This window comes from Crocuta crocuta, unplaced genomic scaffold (genome assembly GCF_008692635.1).
Source record: "Crocuta crocuta isolate KB4526 unplaced genomic scaffold, BGI_CrCroc_1.0 scaffold323, whole genome shotgun sequence".
NCBI classification, from domain to species: domain Eukaryota; kingdom Metazoa; phylum Chordata; class Mammalia; order Carnivora; family Hyaenidae; genus Crocuta; species Crocuta crocuta.
Window position 1 is genome coordinate 1,170,621 of NW_027536465.1, and position 14,448 is coordinate 1,185,068.

General features: G+C 40.1%; 2 protein-coding genes across 3 annotated transcripts in view; one reads left to right on the top strand and one right to left on the bottom strand.

Moving 5' to 3' along the window:
* The window catches only part of LPXN (leupaxin), a 39,184-nt gene extending 24,813 nt beyond the window's left edge, over positions 1 to 14,371 (bottom strand). The window contains exons 1-2 of one of the 2 annotated variants that reach the window (XM_077748726.1): positions 14,286 to 14,371; positions 5,782 to 5,939 (exon numbers count right to left, since the gene is read on the bottom strand). In XM_077748726.1, coding sequence (XP_077604852.1) covers positions 5,782 to 5,939; positions 14,286 to 14,301 — 174 coding nt within the window. In that variant the 5' untranslated portion in view covers positions 14,302 to 14,371. Of the gene's footprint in view, positions 1 to 5,781; positions 5,940 to 11,624; positions 11,772 to 14,285 lie in introns of those variants that run through there. The other variant, XM_077748727.1, reaches the window with a different exon arrangement.
* Positions 14,372 to 14,384: 13 nt separating this feature from the next.
* The window catches only part of ZFP91 (ZFP91 zinc finger protein, atypical E3 ubiquitin ligase), a 45,397-nt gene continuing 45,333 nt past the window's right edge, over positions 14,385 to 14,448 (top strand). Inside the window, exon 1 of the mRNA XM_077748812.1 lies at positions 14,385 to 14,423. Within this exon, the coding sequence (XP_077604938.1) occupies positions 14,385 to 14,423 (39 nt within the window). The remainder of the gene's footprint in view (positions 14,424 to 14,448) is intronic.

The window sequence follows — 14,448 nt, forward strand, 5'->3', positions numbered from 1 at the left end:
TTCTGCTGCGAGAATGTTGTCACTCGTCTGCACCCAGAATTAGGGGGTGTTGTTAGCTTCTAAATAGGACTGATAACTAGCATATCTCTGACATCTTCCTTCACAAGGCAGAGCAGTACCAGACATCCCATAGCATAAGGCCAAATTCAAAGCAGAACACCCAGCATGTGAACAAATTAACAGCACCCCCCTCCGTGCCCTAAAAGCACTGAAAACAGAGAAGTTGGTGGTACTCAGATAGAAAACATAAAACCAACAAAATGAATCAGAGCATTTCCTTTACTTAGGATGTTGTCTAGGGGGGACTATAACATGACTAACTTTAACATACAAAAAAAAAAAAAATGTGCGTCTCTAAATGGTAGTTGACCAGCAACTCGTTTATGTATTGAGCAAATATTTATTGGGCGCCTGTCATGTGCCGGGGCCAGGGATGCGGCGATGAAAAAAACAAAATGAAATGAACAAACAAAAACTGTCTCCGCTGCCTCTGACATTATGGTGCTGAGAAGCAGATAATAAACCAATTAATGGGAAAAAAGAATAAATTCGGTAAGATGTATCTAATTGGGGGGCGGGACATGAGAAATGGGGAAGAGATGGCAATGAAAAATGTATCTATCGATCAGGGAAGGACTCGCTGAGAAGGCACCACTTGAGTGACGGCTCACAGAAGGTAAGGGAAGTAAGCAGACCAGGGGGAACATGGCCAGGCAGCCAGCACCCAGGAGCATCTGTGCAACAGAAAGGAGGCCAGAGTGGCCGCACAGTGAACTGGTAAGATGGGGACCAGATCAAGCAGGTAGGGTGACTATATAATCTATGGTTCCAACTGGGATGTTCTTAAAAGCGAAAGAGGGGTGCGTACCAAAAATAATTGACACTATCCAACTTTTAAAATACGTATTTCTTGACCCCAAATTCGGTTTTATTGTATTGATGGACCTACCAAATAATTCTCTTGAAAACTTACTTTCGAAATAAAATTCTCTAGGGGCGCCTGGGTGGCTGAGTCAGTTAAGTGTCTGACTTTTGATTTTGGCTCAGGTCATTGTCTCACGGTTCATGAGTTCGAGCCCCGCATTGGGCTCTGCACTCACAGCATGAAGTCTGTTTGGGATTCTCTCTCTCCTTTTTTCTCTGCCTCTCTCTCTCAAAATAAATAAACTTAAAAAAATAAAATTCTCTAGAACATTTTTAGATGACACACAACTATAAACAGTAATTTTTTTAAATGTTTATTTATTTTGAGAGAGAGCACAAATGGGGGAGGGGAAGAGAGAGAGGGAGAGAAAGAATCCCAAGCAGGCTCTGCACTGTTTCACAAACTGTGAGATCATGACTTGAGCTGAAATCAAGAGTCAGTTACTTAACTGACTGAGCCAACCAGGTGTCTCTAAACATTAATTTTTTTACTTTTTATTTATTTTTTATTTTTTTAATGTTTTGTTTATTTTTGAGAGAGAGAGACAGCTTGAGCAGGGGAGGGTCAGAGAGAGGGAGACACAGAATCTGAAACAGGCTCCAGGTTCTCAGCTGTCAGCACAGAGCCCAACGCAGGGCTTGAACCCACGAACCGTGAGATCATGACCTGAGCTGAAGTCAGACGCTTAACCGACTGAGCCATCCAGGTGCCCCTAAACATTAATTTTTTAAAAACAACTTTTACATTGATTATTTGAACATTTTTAAATAGCACAGTAAGTAATTATTCTTGATATAGATTCATATACCTTAATTGGTTACCTACCCATCATTGTCTCTAACACTGTGATGTGGAAATTTTTCTGAAAGATGTCTCTTTTTAAAATATGATCTTATGATCTTATTGGGGCACCTGCATCGCTCAATTGGTTAAATGCCCTACTTTTGATTTTGGCTCAGGAGGTCATGATCTCAAGGTTCGTGAGTTCAAGCCCCACATCGGGCATCGTGCTCTCTGCTGACAGAGTGAAGCCTGCTTGGGATTCTTTCTCCCTCTCTCTCGGCCCTTCCACTGCTCTCTCTCTCTCTCTCTCTCTCTCAAAATAAATAAACTAATGAAAAAATTTTATAAAATATGATATTATTATTTCCATATTTTTTTAGTATTGCAAACTAGTTAAGGAGCTGCACTTTATGGTTAATGTATTTTGAAGTTGTTGACACTTTTAACTGATGCTTCTCTGTAGACCATAATATTTTTAATTGAGAAAATATTCCCACTATGGATGCTGATTAGCCCATAAATTCAGGGCAAATTCTGCTAAATGGAGGATATTCTCAATTGTTTCTCATATTAAAATGTATAAATATTTCTGCCCCAGTATTTTCACAGGTGCTGTATTTCTACCTCCATCCAAGCACCTTTCTTCAATAATATTTTTACAAGACAGAGCTCTTAAGTCGTCTCTATTCGTGATTCTTTTTAACATTTTGCCAAATGTAGATACTGCAAAATCATAGACCTTCACAATTTCATCCCAGTCTGGTGGAGAATATGAATTTATCCAATTAAAATTAGAAACGTTATCAAAGACAAGATTTTTCCAAAGCACAATTTTCAAATTAGGTAATTAAACCATTTGAGCTCTCATCTGTTAACTTGTTCAATTCCTCCCCAGCTTTTGTAGAGAGAAATTTGAGCTCCTTCCTTTTTGCAAGCTTTGTTTTACATAATTGCAACTTGCTGAAAGCCTCAAAAGCTGAATTTTCATGCTACATTCACTGAATAATTCGATTAAATATTTTGGACTGATTTTCCACATAATGCAACCTATATTTAAGTTGCTTTACAGTGTTATTTTCAGAGGCTCAGGCACTTCTAAAATCTTATTGATAGGCAATACAGAGAGAAAATGAATGCAGCCATGCCAAAATGTTGCTTCCGTATTCAACATCACCTTCTGTCACAAAAGTTTTGTAGATGAGTTAGATACATAAATATTCTGATTGTGGAAATATACATCTGTAAATTTTGACATTTGCAGTTTCTATTTTGATTGGTAGAATCCTGGAGATTGTTTGGATGCGGTCAGGAATTTTGTGCATATCACAACCAATTCGAGCACATTTCTGCTGCATAGGTTTTTAAATATGGAATGAACATTTTTTTCTACCGCAATTCTGTTCTCCACCAAAATTTGTATTCATATTATCACACACACAAAAACCCAGTTTGTCTTCAATGTTGCACTTTTCCACTAAATTTACAATGGCATCAACAATGTCAGATGTTTCATTTTCGAGAGAAGAATGAACTTCCAAATACTGAATTTTGACCCTTTCAACTGGAGGGGGAAAAAATCAAAGCATTTTGGAATGAACAAATTTTCTAATTGAGGTTTCTGGTGGCACAGACACAAAATTGACATTATTTGATGGTTTACGAATGGAGTCAATTCAATCATCACATTTACTTTAGTTACAAGAACAAGAAACCTTGAAACTGATAATGAAAAATCCAGCTGAGAAGCGTCGTTTGTTCCAGATGTAAAGGTGTGCTTCACCGTGACCTGTAAACACACCTACTTCAGCTGTACACCAAGCACATCCTTCTTACATTAGCAACTTATGAAGTAGATCCTGATGTTTCTTCCCCATAGCTCTGTCTTCCTGTATTCTAAGGGGCAGTAATATTTCTACTTGATGCCGGGGTGGACAGGAAATGTTGGCAAATATTTTGTGCAAATTACACATTCATCATCAATTCCTTGAGAAAATTAAACATGTAATTCTGGATTTGGCTTTGTTTTGAGCCAAATGCTGCTAAAAACATCTGTTGCAAAAATAAAAGCATTGCCAAATAATAAAACAAATAGGTATAGCCTTACGTAGACCATTAAGGACAGAGCTGTTTTAAAGGGAACATTTAGAATACACTACCCTCAGTGGCAAGAATGCTTAGCCTCTATTTCCTTAAACGTAATGTGTATAACATTAAGCCACAGTTTCCCATATTTTTTTTCAGACCCTGAGGAGGCTCCGCGCTTCTCATGAGCATTAGTGGTGGTATACCGTATGGCCAGCTGGGGAAAAAGCTTCCAAAGTTTTCCTGCCACCAATGACCAGAGGAGTTAGCTGTCCCTGAGTGTGCCTAAGCTTTTATTTTTAACATCCGGCACGCCACATATTATCCCTGAAAAGGTGCTTGCCAGTTAGGATTTATCTGAACAGGATCAGGGAAAGAGAGAGGAGTTATCATTAGCCATCTTTAGGATTCAGCCATAATACAGTTCGAACTCTGTTCACTGAATGTATTTTCATGCTACTAGATGATGAGGCATTGGAAGAAGTCAGAAGAGCCAAATGGAGGTCTATGAACCCATGCTGGTTTACTTTAGCGTAATCACTAATAAGAAAACTTCATAAAATATGGAAGAACTAGGGTAAATGCCAAAGGCAATAATAGGATGTCAGGAAAACAAGCATAAACTCAGGGCTTGTCCAAGTAAACCAAGGCATATAATCACCCCACTAAGGTCAGTGTAAAGACGGTGGCTTTTACTTCAAATGAAGATGGAAATTCACTATGGGGTTCTGAATAAAGGAATGACATCATATGATTTAAGTTTTATGAGATCACTCGCTGCTACTCTGAAATAGAATGTTGGGGGCAAGGGTAGCAGACCAGTTAGGAGCCTATGGCTATGATCTTGCATTGAGGAAAAGAGACAGTAGTTCTCTGGCAGAGAAATAAATGTTCATCCTTAAAACTGTATGTATATAGTTGGAGGGAAGAACAATTAAAGGGGGAAGGAACCACAGACTCACATTTCAGGTCTGTGTACCCGATGATTTCATACCAAGTGTACAAGGACGAATCAGAATATCATAGTTCAAAACACCACATATGAAAACTACTTAATTCCTCTTCTACACTAATTCCATTCTCATCAAGCAACCTCTTACTTATAATATAGATTCATGTAGACTTACATATAGGAAGGGAATATATATATATATATATCAGCAAATACTAGTATCTATTCTAGTTGATGGTTTTAATTCTAACCAGACACTGATAAACTGGATTTCTGGATTTTTTTAAAAATACCATCTCTTATGAGTTTAGTTTGTTTCTGTTGGTCCCCGAGAGTGTCATCATCTCTAGGTATGCTAATAATTGAATTTCCCAATACATTCAACAGAAAATAAGACCTGGAAGTTGTGGCCCTAGAAGGTCACTCTGAAAAGACTTGTCTGAGCTCCCACTTGGCCTTGCCCAGGTAATCCCTGGTCTTCCAGAGTGCCAATTCCAGCCAAACCACAATATGCATCTCTGATGCCCAGACAACAATATCAGAATTTTCCAAGTAAATTAGGGAAGACTCTGTTACCATGCCCTCACTAGAAGACAATTTAATTCTCAAAGGCTTATTCTTCCATAATGATTTTCTCAATTCTTCTCCTTTCCAAAAACAAACACCTTTAAGTTATCATTGAGGGGTTCTTCTTCCCTTTTCTTGGACATGATTCTCCCTTCATATCATTTTATGTAAGATACAACTAATTTTCAGAAATGTACTCCAACACTTATGTTAAAGGTACTCCAGGGGAGCCTGAGTGGCTTAGTCGGTTAAGCGACCGACTTTCGCTTAGGTCATGATCTCGCAGTTCGTGGGTTCGAGCCCCGCGTCGGGCTCTGTGCTGACTGCCAGCTCAGAGCCTGGAGCCTGTTTCAGAGTCTGCGTCTCCCTCTCTCTCTGACCCTCCCCTGCTCACGCTGTCTCTCTCTCTCCTAGAAATAAATTTAAAAAAAATTAAAAAAAAAAAAAGGTACTCCAATAAATGAAAAGTTACCGGCAAGGGACTTGTATCACTCTGAGCAGAAAGGACCCCTGAAGTCTCAGCAAGGTCATTCTCCTTTCTGGAATGCTGATCCAGGGAAAGAGGAGCTGGGTTGGAGGATTCATCACTGTCCTGGAGAGTGGAGCGTTCCAGTTCCTCCAATAAGGCATCTATATTATAAGATACAAGAGAATCATAATACAGAATGTGGAAGATTTCTGGGATAATTTTCCCCCTTAAATATCCCCACTGTGCCTCTATTCATCTCCTTCTTCTCCTGGGTTAAGGCTATTTTCAAATATTTTCTCTTATTCCTTATTTTACTTCAAGAATGTGGTCTATTCTACCAGAAGATGTTTAATGTCTCCACATGCTATGATTTATTTCTATGGTTGCATTCAATTTCATAGTATCACTCAAGAATTGGACTTCTTATAATGCAGCATATTAATTCTTATAATTCACTTTGGGTGGATTGCCCACAAACCTCTCCAATAAGAAAAAAGTATATCTTATAAGTTTTTCCTATCAGAAAATGGAAGTAACTATATTACTTTTTTTTTTCTAAATATACCAAGACAGTGGGGAGACTGGGTGATGCAGATGGATAAGTGTCCTACTCTTGATCTCAGCTCAGGTCATGATCTCACGGTTGGTGAGTTCAAGCCCCACATCAGGCTCTGCGCTGATGGTGCGAAGCCTGCTTAGAATTCTGTCTCTCCTTCTCTCTGCCCCTCCCCCACTTGTGTGTGCACTCTCTCTCAAAAAATAAACAAAATAAACTTAAAAAAAAGAAATATACCAGACAGTAACACTTATTTTTAACCCTGATTGGTTTTTTTTCTTACATCCCAAGCACATGACAAAATTGTCAAAACCAAGTAGAAGTATTCTGTTTTTTAGGGTATAGGGGGGAAAAAGGGATCAGAGAGGAAACAGGTATTGCAAAATCAAGCAAGATGTTGCAATCCTAATACTTGTTGCCTCTCTTGTAGTTTTCTTAAGGAAAACCAATGCACGTTACAAGTAGCACACTATCACTTTTCTGTTAGGATGAAATTAATAATAATAATACAAATTAACACATTATAGGCACTATGCTCAGGAATGTATATATTTCATTTAGTCATCCTAATGCTTTAAGGCAGGTGATACTATTGTCCTAACTTTGTAGATCATGAAAGGGACAAATAACTTGTCTCTATTGCTACTGACATAGATCTTGTCTGACTGATTCTGGACTATCTGATCCCAGCCCCTGCACTAACTTCAAGTCAAAAATTCCAGTCCCCCTGGGCACCTGGGTGGCTCAGTCAGTTAAGTGTCCAACTTCGGCTCAGGTCATCACACAGTTCGTGGGTTTGAGCCCCGTGTCGGGCTCTGTGCTGACAGCTAGCTCATAGCCTGGAGCCTGTTTCAGATTCTGTGTCTCCCTCTCTCTCTGACACTCCCTTGCTCACACTGTTTCTCTCTCTCAGAAATAAACAAAACATTAAAAAAAAATTCCAGTCCCCATCCTCACATGGATTCTCGGGGCCATCTTGGCATGACTACTCCAAAGTCGTTTCCTCACCTGCATAATGAAGTAATTCTATTTCAAGTTTTTTTCAAATTGTGGGTTGCAATCCATTAGTGGATCCCTGGTGGATTTCTTACCACAGGTCATGTTTTCTTAAAGTTCGCAAAACAGTGGATTATACTATTTCTATGGATCTGGCTAGTTCTGAAGTCCTCGGATGAGGGAAATGAACTTTACAGGTCATTAATAAAACAGATTTTCTTTTATTTCAGATGTCGGGGGAGATGGGTATTTCTTAATGGCATAAGAAAAGATTTAGTCATTTCTGCCCGAAAGTCCATCAACTGATGAATGGATAAAGAAGATGTGGTATGTATATGTATATGTGTGTATGTATATATATATATGTACACATACACACACACACACCATGGGATATATATATATATATAGTGTGTGTGTGTATAGAAGCAAGCAGCAAACCAGCAAAATATATATATACACACATACACACAATGGAATATTACTCCACCATAAAAAAGGAAATCTTGCCATTTGCAAAGATGTGGATGGAGCTAGAGTATCACGCTAAGTGAAATAAGTCAGTCAGAGAAAGACAAATACCATATGACTTCACGAGTATGTGGCATTTAAGAAACAAAACAAATGATCATGGGGATGGGGCAGGGGCGGCAGAGGAAAACCAAGAACCAGATTCTTACCTATAGAGAACCTGATGATTATCAGAGAGGAGGTGGGGTGGGGGTGGGTGAAATAGGTGAAGAGGATTGAGGAGTGCACCTGTTGTGATGAGCCCCAGTGATGTAAGCGTTGAATCACTATACGGTACACCTGAAACTAATCTTACACTCTGTTAACTAACTGGAATTTAAAAAAAGAAAAGATCTAGTAATTTATTACAAATGAAATTTTCTACAGATCTTTCTTAATCACCCATCTCAAAAATTTTTTTTAAGTTTATGCACCATTTTAGAGATAAGCAAACTGAGTTAAACTCTTCAAGGCAAACTACCCTTCAAAAAATAAACTGCAGTGGAAAGAAAGACATGGAGGGGAAATTGAGAAATTAAAAAATTTAAGAAACACAATGAATTTCAATGTATGAACTTAAATAAATAAAAAAGAAACAATGAGGGACATTGAACACTGAATATTCAATACTTTAAGTAAGCACTGTAACCTTATTTTAGGTGTATAAAGGATATTTGATAACAGTAAGTAACTTCTGTTAACATTTTAGGTGTTTCATGGTGTTAGGGAACTATTACGAATTTTGTGAGTAATGATGCTATTATGGTTATTTGTATATGGATATATTTATTTTAGAGATTAATGGTGAATTATTTACCAATGACATGAATATAATATCTGATATCACTTTAAAGTAATCTAGGAGTGGAGTGCCTGGGTTGCTCAGTCGGGTAAACATCAGACTTTGGCTCAGGTCATGATCTCACAGTTCTTGAGTTCAAGCCTGACATCAGGCACATGGGGCTTTGAGCTCACAGCAAGGAGCCTGCTTCAGATTCTCTGCCTCTCTCTCCCTCTGCCCCTCCCTACCATGAGCACACTTTCTCTCTCTCTCAAAAATAAATGAACATTAAAAAAATTTTTTTAAATAAAATAATAAGAAGTGAGAGGAATGGATGGATGTATTAATGAAATAAGATTAGCCAAGAGCTGATGATTGTTTAAGCTGGTTGATGAGTATGCTAGATTTCATTAAATTTTTTCTTTACTTTTATATATTTTAAAATTCCTCATAATAAAAGATTTTTTTAGAGGAACAAAAAAAAAAACTAAAGTAGAAAGAGAAAGTAAAACTTTTTTTCTCATAACCTTACTAGCCAGATTGAATGCCAAACTTCTGAGTTCCAAATTTTTATTCTGTGCCCCTCTATTAAGACATAGCCGCCTGCCTTTTCTATTTTCTAAGCTTCACTCCAACCAAAAGTCATAGATCTTCTTGGATTCAAAACAAAAAAGCACTTACAATAAAGACTAGGGGGGAGGGGAGACCCTCCATGACCCAGAGAAGAAACCTTACCTCTACCCTGAGAAGCACCAACAAACCAAGTTAGTGAAACTCTCCCTGATGGGTCATGAGTTAACAGGCCTTTCTCTTCCTGTTTCCTTTGAGTACACATCGCACCAACACCCAAAATCATCTTGCCTTCTGCCAGATTCCGTAATTTAAAGATGACTAATTTCAGTATGACAAATGCCGGGTTACGAGGGGTGGCGGCCGGTATTAGACCGAAAACTCCACAGTCCTCTCTTGCCCTTCATCTGCGGAAATCAAATCGTGTCAACGTTAACATGAAAGGAGTAAACTGCGTTTTCTTGGGGCATCTCAGTGGATTGTGATGCTTTCATTCAGAGCCAGAGTCCGCTCCTGGCTCCCCGTTAGCCAGCCTCCCTGAGTAATGAAAGTTTAGGTAAAATCTGCTGGCTGCAAACTAGCCACCTGGGAGGAAGTGCTGCAAAAAAGGAAGTATCTGCCTGCCTTTGCTGACCTGTCACCTTCCAGGCAGCTTGGTACTTTCTCCATTTCTGGACCAGTTTTCTCTACCATTCATCCTGCTCAACTAGCGTAAAACTGTCCAAATCTAATTTTTAATTTTTTAAGTATCTGGGTCGTTCTATTGGCTGGAGCACCTGAAACAACACACTTCTAAAATGGGACAGGGGCGCCTGAGTGGCTCAGTTGGTTGAGCGTCCTATTCTTCATTTTGGCTCAGGTCATGATTTCACAGTTCGTGGGTTTGAGCCCTGCATTAGGTTCTGTGCCAACAGCATGGAGTCTGCTTGGGATTCTCTCTCCCTCTCTCTCTCTGCCTTTCCCTGGCTTGCGCTCTTTCTCTCTCTCTCTCTCTCAAACATAAATAAACATTTAAAAAACCAATAGAAGAACACCTTGTAGCTTAATCAGCTTTGGTGTTAGGGGTTCCTGAGAGCAGTACTGAACAAGTTTATCATTTTTCTTAGTTTTCTCATTGGAAATAAAATGTGGATAATACCTATTTCAAAGAGTTGCTTCAGACACTAACATGATTAATACATGTAAAAACGTCATTTTAGCTTAACTCACTGACTACTACTAGTTCCTCTTTGAACTACCTGCATGAAAGCCATTGGGTGTTGCTAAAATAAGAAAGAAGGGCTAGATTCTAGCGAACTGGAATTTGAAATTAGTCAGAAATGTGAACTTCCCCAATCCTCACACAGAATAAGAATGTGGATTCTACTCCAAGTCCAAAACATGATCTACAATCAGCAAAATAGTTTTGCTTTTATTAAATACCACCTTTCCATCTTCATTAATATCTCTTTCCTCCTATAATTTGCCTTTCTTCTTTTCTCTGCTCCTCTGGCTCTCAAATTACATTCCAAATAACTAACACTCCAAATAATTAACAACAAAACAACAATATGCAAGATATGTTTTTTGTTGTTGTTGTTCATACTTTTGACATACCCCAGACATACAAAAACCCAGAACACTATGGAATTAATACAGCTTGGAGATTGAGTAAAGGTTAGTGACTCAGTGTTAGGAAGGATTCCAGCAACAAAAGTCAGCCGAGGATAAGGAATGAATCCCAAGAATGACAAAGCTCCCATTACTCCAAAGATTTGAAGTCAGGGATCTCTCTGAGCCATGTGGCCAATTGTTTCACTGCTGGTTTTAATTGTTTGAAGGGGAAGAGTATCATATTTGCAGGCCATAGTAATCTGTTCCTTCAGAATTTCAGAGAAATTCTGAATGATAATAAAGAGCTTAGCAACAGAATCACTGGCATTATGGTGCTAATTCTCCTTGATTTAATACTAAACCATGCAACAAATGAATCCACCCTGGGCTTTCTCCAACTTTTACAGATGCCTCATTCTTGTTCTTCTATTCCATTTCTTCTCCTCACCAACACCCTCTATTCCTCTCCCTTTTTTTTTTTCCTTCCTAAATCATATCTCTGCAGGTGCCAACTGCGTGACCACCCTATGACCTCCAATAGCCCCCAAGGGGCAAATACTCATAATAAAATGACAGTCTCAAAAACAACTCAGTCCAAAAGTATTTGTGTGTGGTTTACTCTGCTAAGTACCAAACCTTCTGCCTCTTTGTGCCACTGAAGCAGTGAGCCCATAGTTCCCCAAAACAATCCTTCACTCTTGGTTGGGCTGAGGTCAAGGAAGTAGAAACAAAAATCTTCCAGCGGCACCCTCCCCCTGGCTAGAAGGACACCCCACTGCACAGAGATGGTAGCCAAGTCTTCATCCCTTCAGCGTCCCCTCCGGGAAGGTCTTCACTCACCCAACTCTTCCATTGTCACACACCCAAGATGTGCTGGTCCCACGCGGTGTGAGGAAACTGTTTTGGCATGTGCTGAGAGGACCGCAGAGGAACTGAATGAGACAGTGTGAGGCAGCCTCTATAACCCTTTTTGGTTCCTGTATTTGCATAGAACTTCCTCTCTTTTGATTTGGTGAGGTTTTCTTTTTTTTTTCTTTTTTTTTTTTAGTTAGGGTTCTATAAATGGGACATAGAAAGATGGGTAGTAGGGTTTCAGTTCTGTTAGTGCATCTGACAGGGTACTAAAGATTCAAAATTAACTTTGAAAAAAATTGAGCACCTACTACGCTCCAGGATTCATCTTGAATTCATAGGAGGGGCAGATGTGCACTTGTGTTTTTCCTCCAGTGTGGATATCCCACTGTGGCTATGCATCAGAAAACCTGCTGTGTGTGTGTGTGTGTGTGTGTGTGTGTGCGCGCAAGTGTGTGCAGGTGAAGCTGGGGACCACAAAAGCAGTTTCCTTCATAAAACTTCTATCAATTAACCAGCACCCAATTCATTTTGCTGTCTTCATTCACTTAATTATCCTGAAAATTATGCTTCCCTGAATAGAATGTAAATCCATTAAAAGCAGGGCAAAGTAGTGGTCACATTTGGATTTTCAGGGTCTGGTTATTTCTGTGGTACAAAACACAAACAACTATAGTAGTCCTGAAGAATGAAACTGGAAGACAAGACACAAGGTGTTAACCTGCAGATGTCTCAGTGAAGCACATTTTCTGCCTCGTTTTGTTGCCTTCTAGCAATTTCTCTGAAAAAGGACCCTGAGATTAATGTTCATCTTTTTTGCCACTCTGATTTTATTCACCTCGAATGAAATAAAACATTTACAAAAGGCCTACTATGAGAAGACTGTGTGAAGAACTGTAATTATGGTCCTCTGATACAGATATTATCTCCATCTTTACCAGTGGTGAAATTAATTCAAGGAATAGTAACTTGCTGAAGTTAACAGAATGATAGGTAGCTTTACTGTAATCCAGAGGGACAGAGAGAGTCTGAAGTGCAAAACCCTATGTAAGGCTGGAACCCACCAACCCACAAACTATGAGATCATGACCTGAGCTGAAGTCAAGACACTCAACCAACCGAGTCACCCAGGTGCCCCAAGCCAGAATTAGTTTCAATACCTGTGATCTTTCCTCTGTAATCCAGTGGTCTGTTTTTAGGTTGATCTAAAGGAACTATTCTTTCATTCCCTTCTGACAAGATTTTTTTTTTAATTGAAAGATTCCCACTCTGCATTACTTTGAGCAGCCATTGGATGTCAGTGCTGTTCCAAAAGTCCAGATGGGTTTGAAAAAATTCCCATCCACACAAATCCATAGTTTTTACAACTGAAATGTCACTAGTCCTATGAAGATGCAGAACACTCGATAGCAAATACGCGACAGTTGCCTCATCTGAGGTGGTAACGGAGCCAAGACACTAAGGAAAAATGCACTTCAGCACTTGGCTTGCAAATATTAGACTCCATCTGCAGCTTAACTGAATGATTAATGTGTAATTTGGAATTGGATCCCCAGATCTTATTTCCAACTGCTTTCTCTGGGGGGTTTTAACCCTGGATGCTTTATTTTCTAGGGGTAAGAACCAGTCTCTCAAAATGCTCCCTGGTTATAGTGCATGAAAGGAAGAAAGGAAGGAATGCAGGAGCCACTGAATGCAACTTGGAAAACAAATGGAAAGTCCTATTTGACGCATTAGAATTCAGTTGCACACGCTAGTGGACAGAAAGGTAGTTTCTGACAAAGCTGCTATTCTGACCGTGCTTCCTGTGCAGCAAAAACATCCAAAACCACAGAAACCGAGTGGCTTTGAAGGAGGGAGCATTGGGTTTCTGAGTAGGTCACAGAATCACGCTAACAACCCTTCACCCTGCCCCCTTCCCTGCAGCCCAGGGACCGCAGCCAACTTAGGCAGCTGACGCTAGCTCCTTGGCACCAACATCTGGTAGAATAGCAACTCTTAGAATCCTTTCCACAAACATTTATTTAAAAAAATTTTTTTAACTTTTATATTTGAGAGACACAGAAGGACAGAATGCGAGGGAAGGAGGGGGGGAGAGGGAGAGAGGAGGGAGTGGGGGGAGAGAGGGAGAAAGAGAGAGAGAGAGAGAGAGGGAATCAAAGCAGGGTCCAGGCTCTTGAGCTGTCAGCACAGAGCCCCACGTGGGGCTGGAACCCACCAACTGTGAGATCATGACCTGAGCTTAAGTCCCAGGCTTAACCGACTGAGCCACCCAGGCGCCCCTCCACGGACTTTCATTAAGAACCAAATTAGAAGTGGGTTTGTGCTATGCCCCTAGCACCCGACGGATCCAGATTCAGTGCCTGACCTCCAAGAGCTCACGGGTCACACCCAGGATGACGACGCGTATACTGCAGACATGAACGCCAGAACGTGCAAAATGACCAACCCAGGCTAAAGGCTATTAACGTGGCCATCCTAGAAATGTTTCGCCGTCGCCCATTAAGAAAGTCAGGAAAATCGTCCCAAGCTATCCCAACCAGCAACTGCCCCGAGAACTGTAATGGGATTTGTGTAAGTGTCGCGGCCGAACCCGGAAATACTACCTCCTTGAAAGAGCAAACGCCTACTGCAGAAAGAGTCAACTACCTTTCCCATCCTGCATCACTCAAAACCTCCCAGCATCCCCTGCGCCTCTGGCGGCCTATCTTCCCAAAGCTGAGGATAGTCAGGACTTCATCTCCCAAGATGCCTTTTGACAAGTTGTCCCTGCGCATGCGCCAAGGGGCGGGGCCTACTTGCCCTCACGACC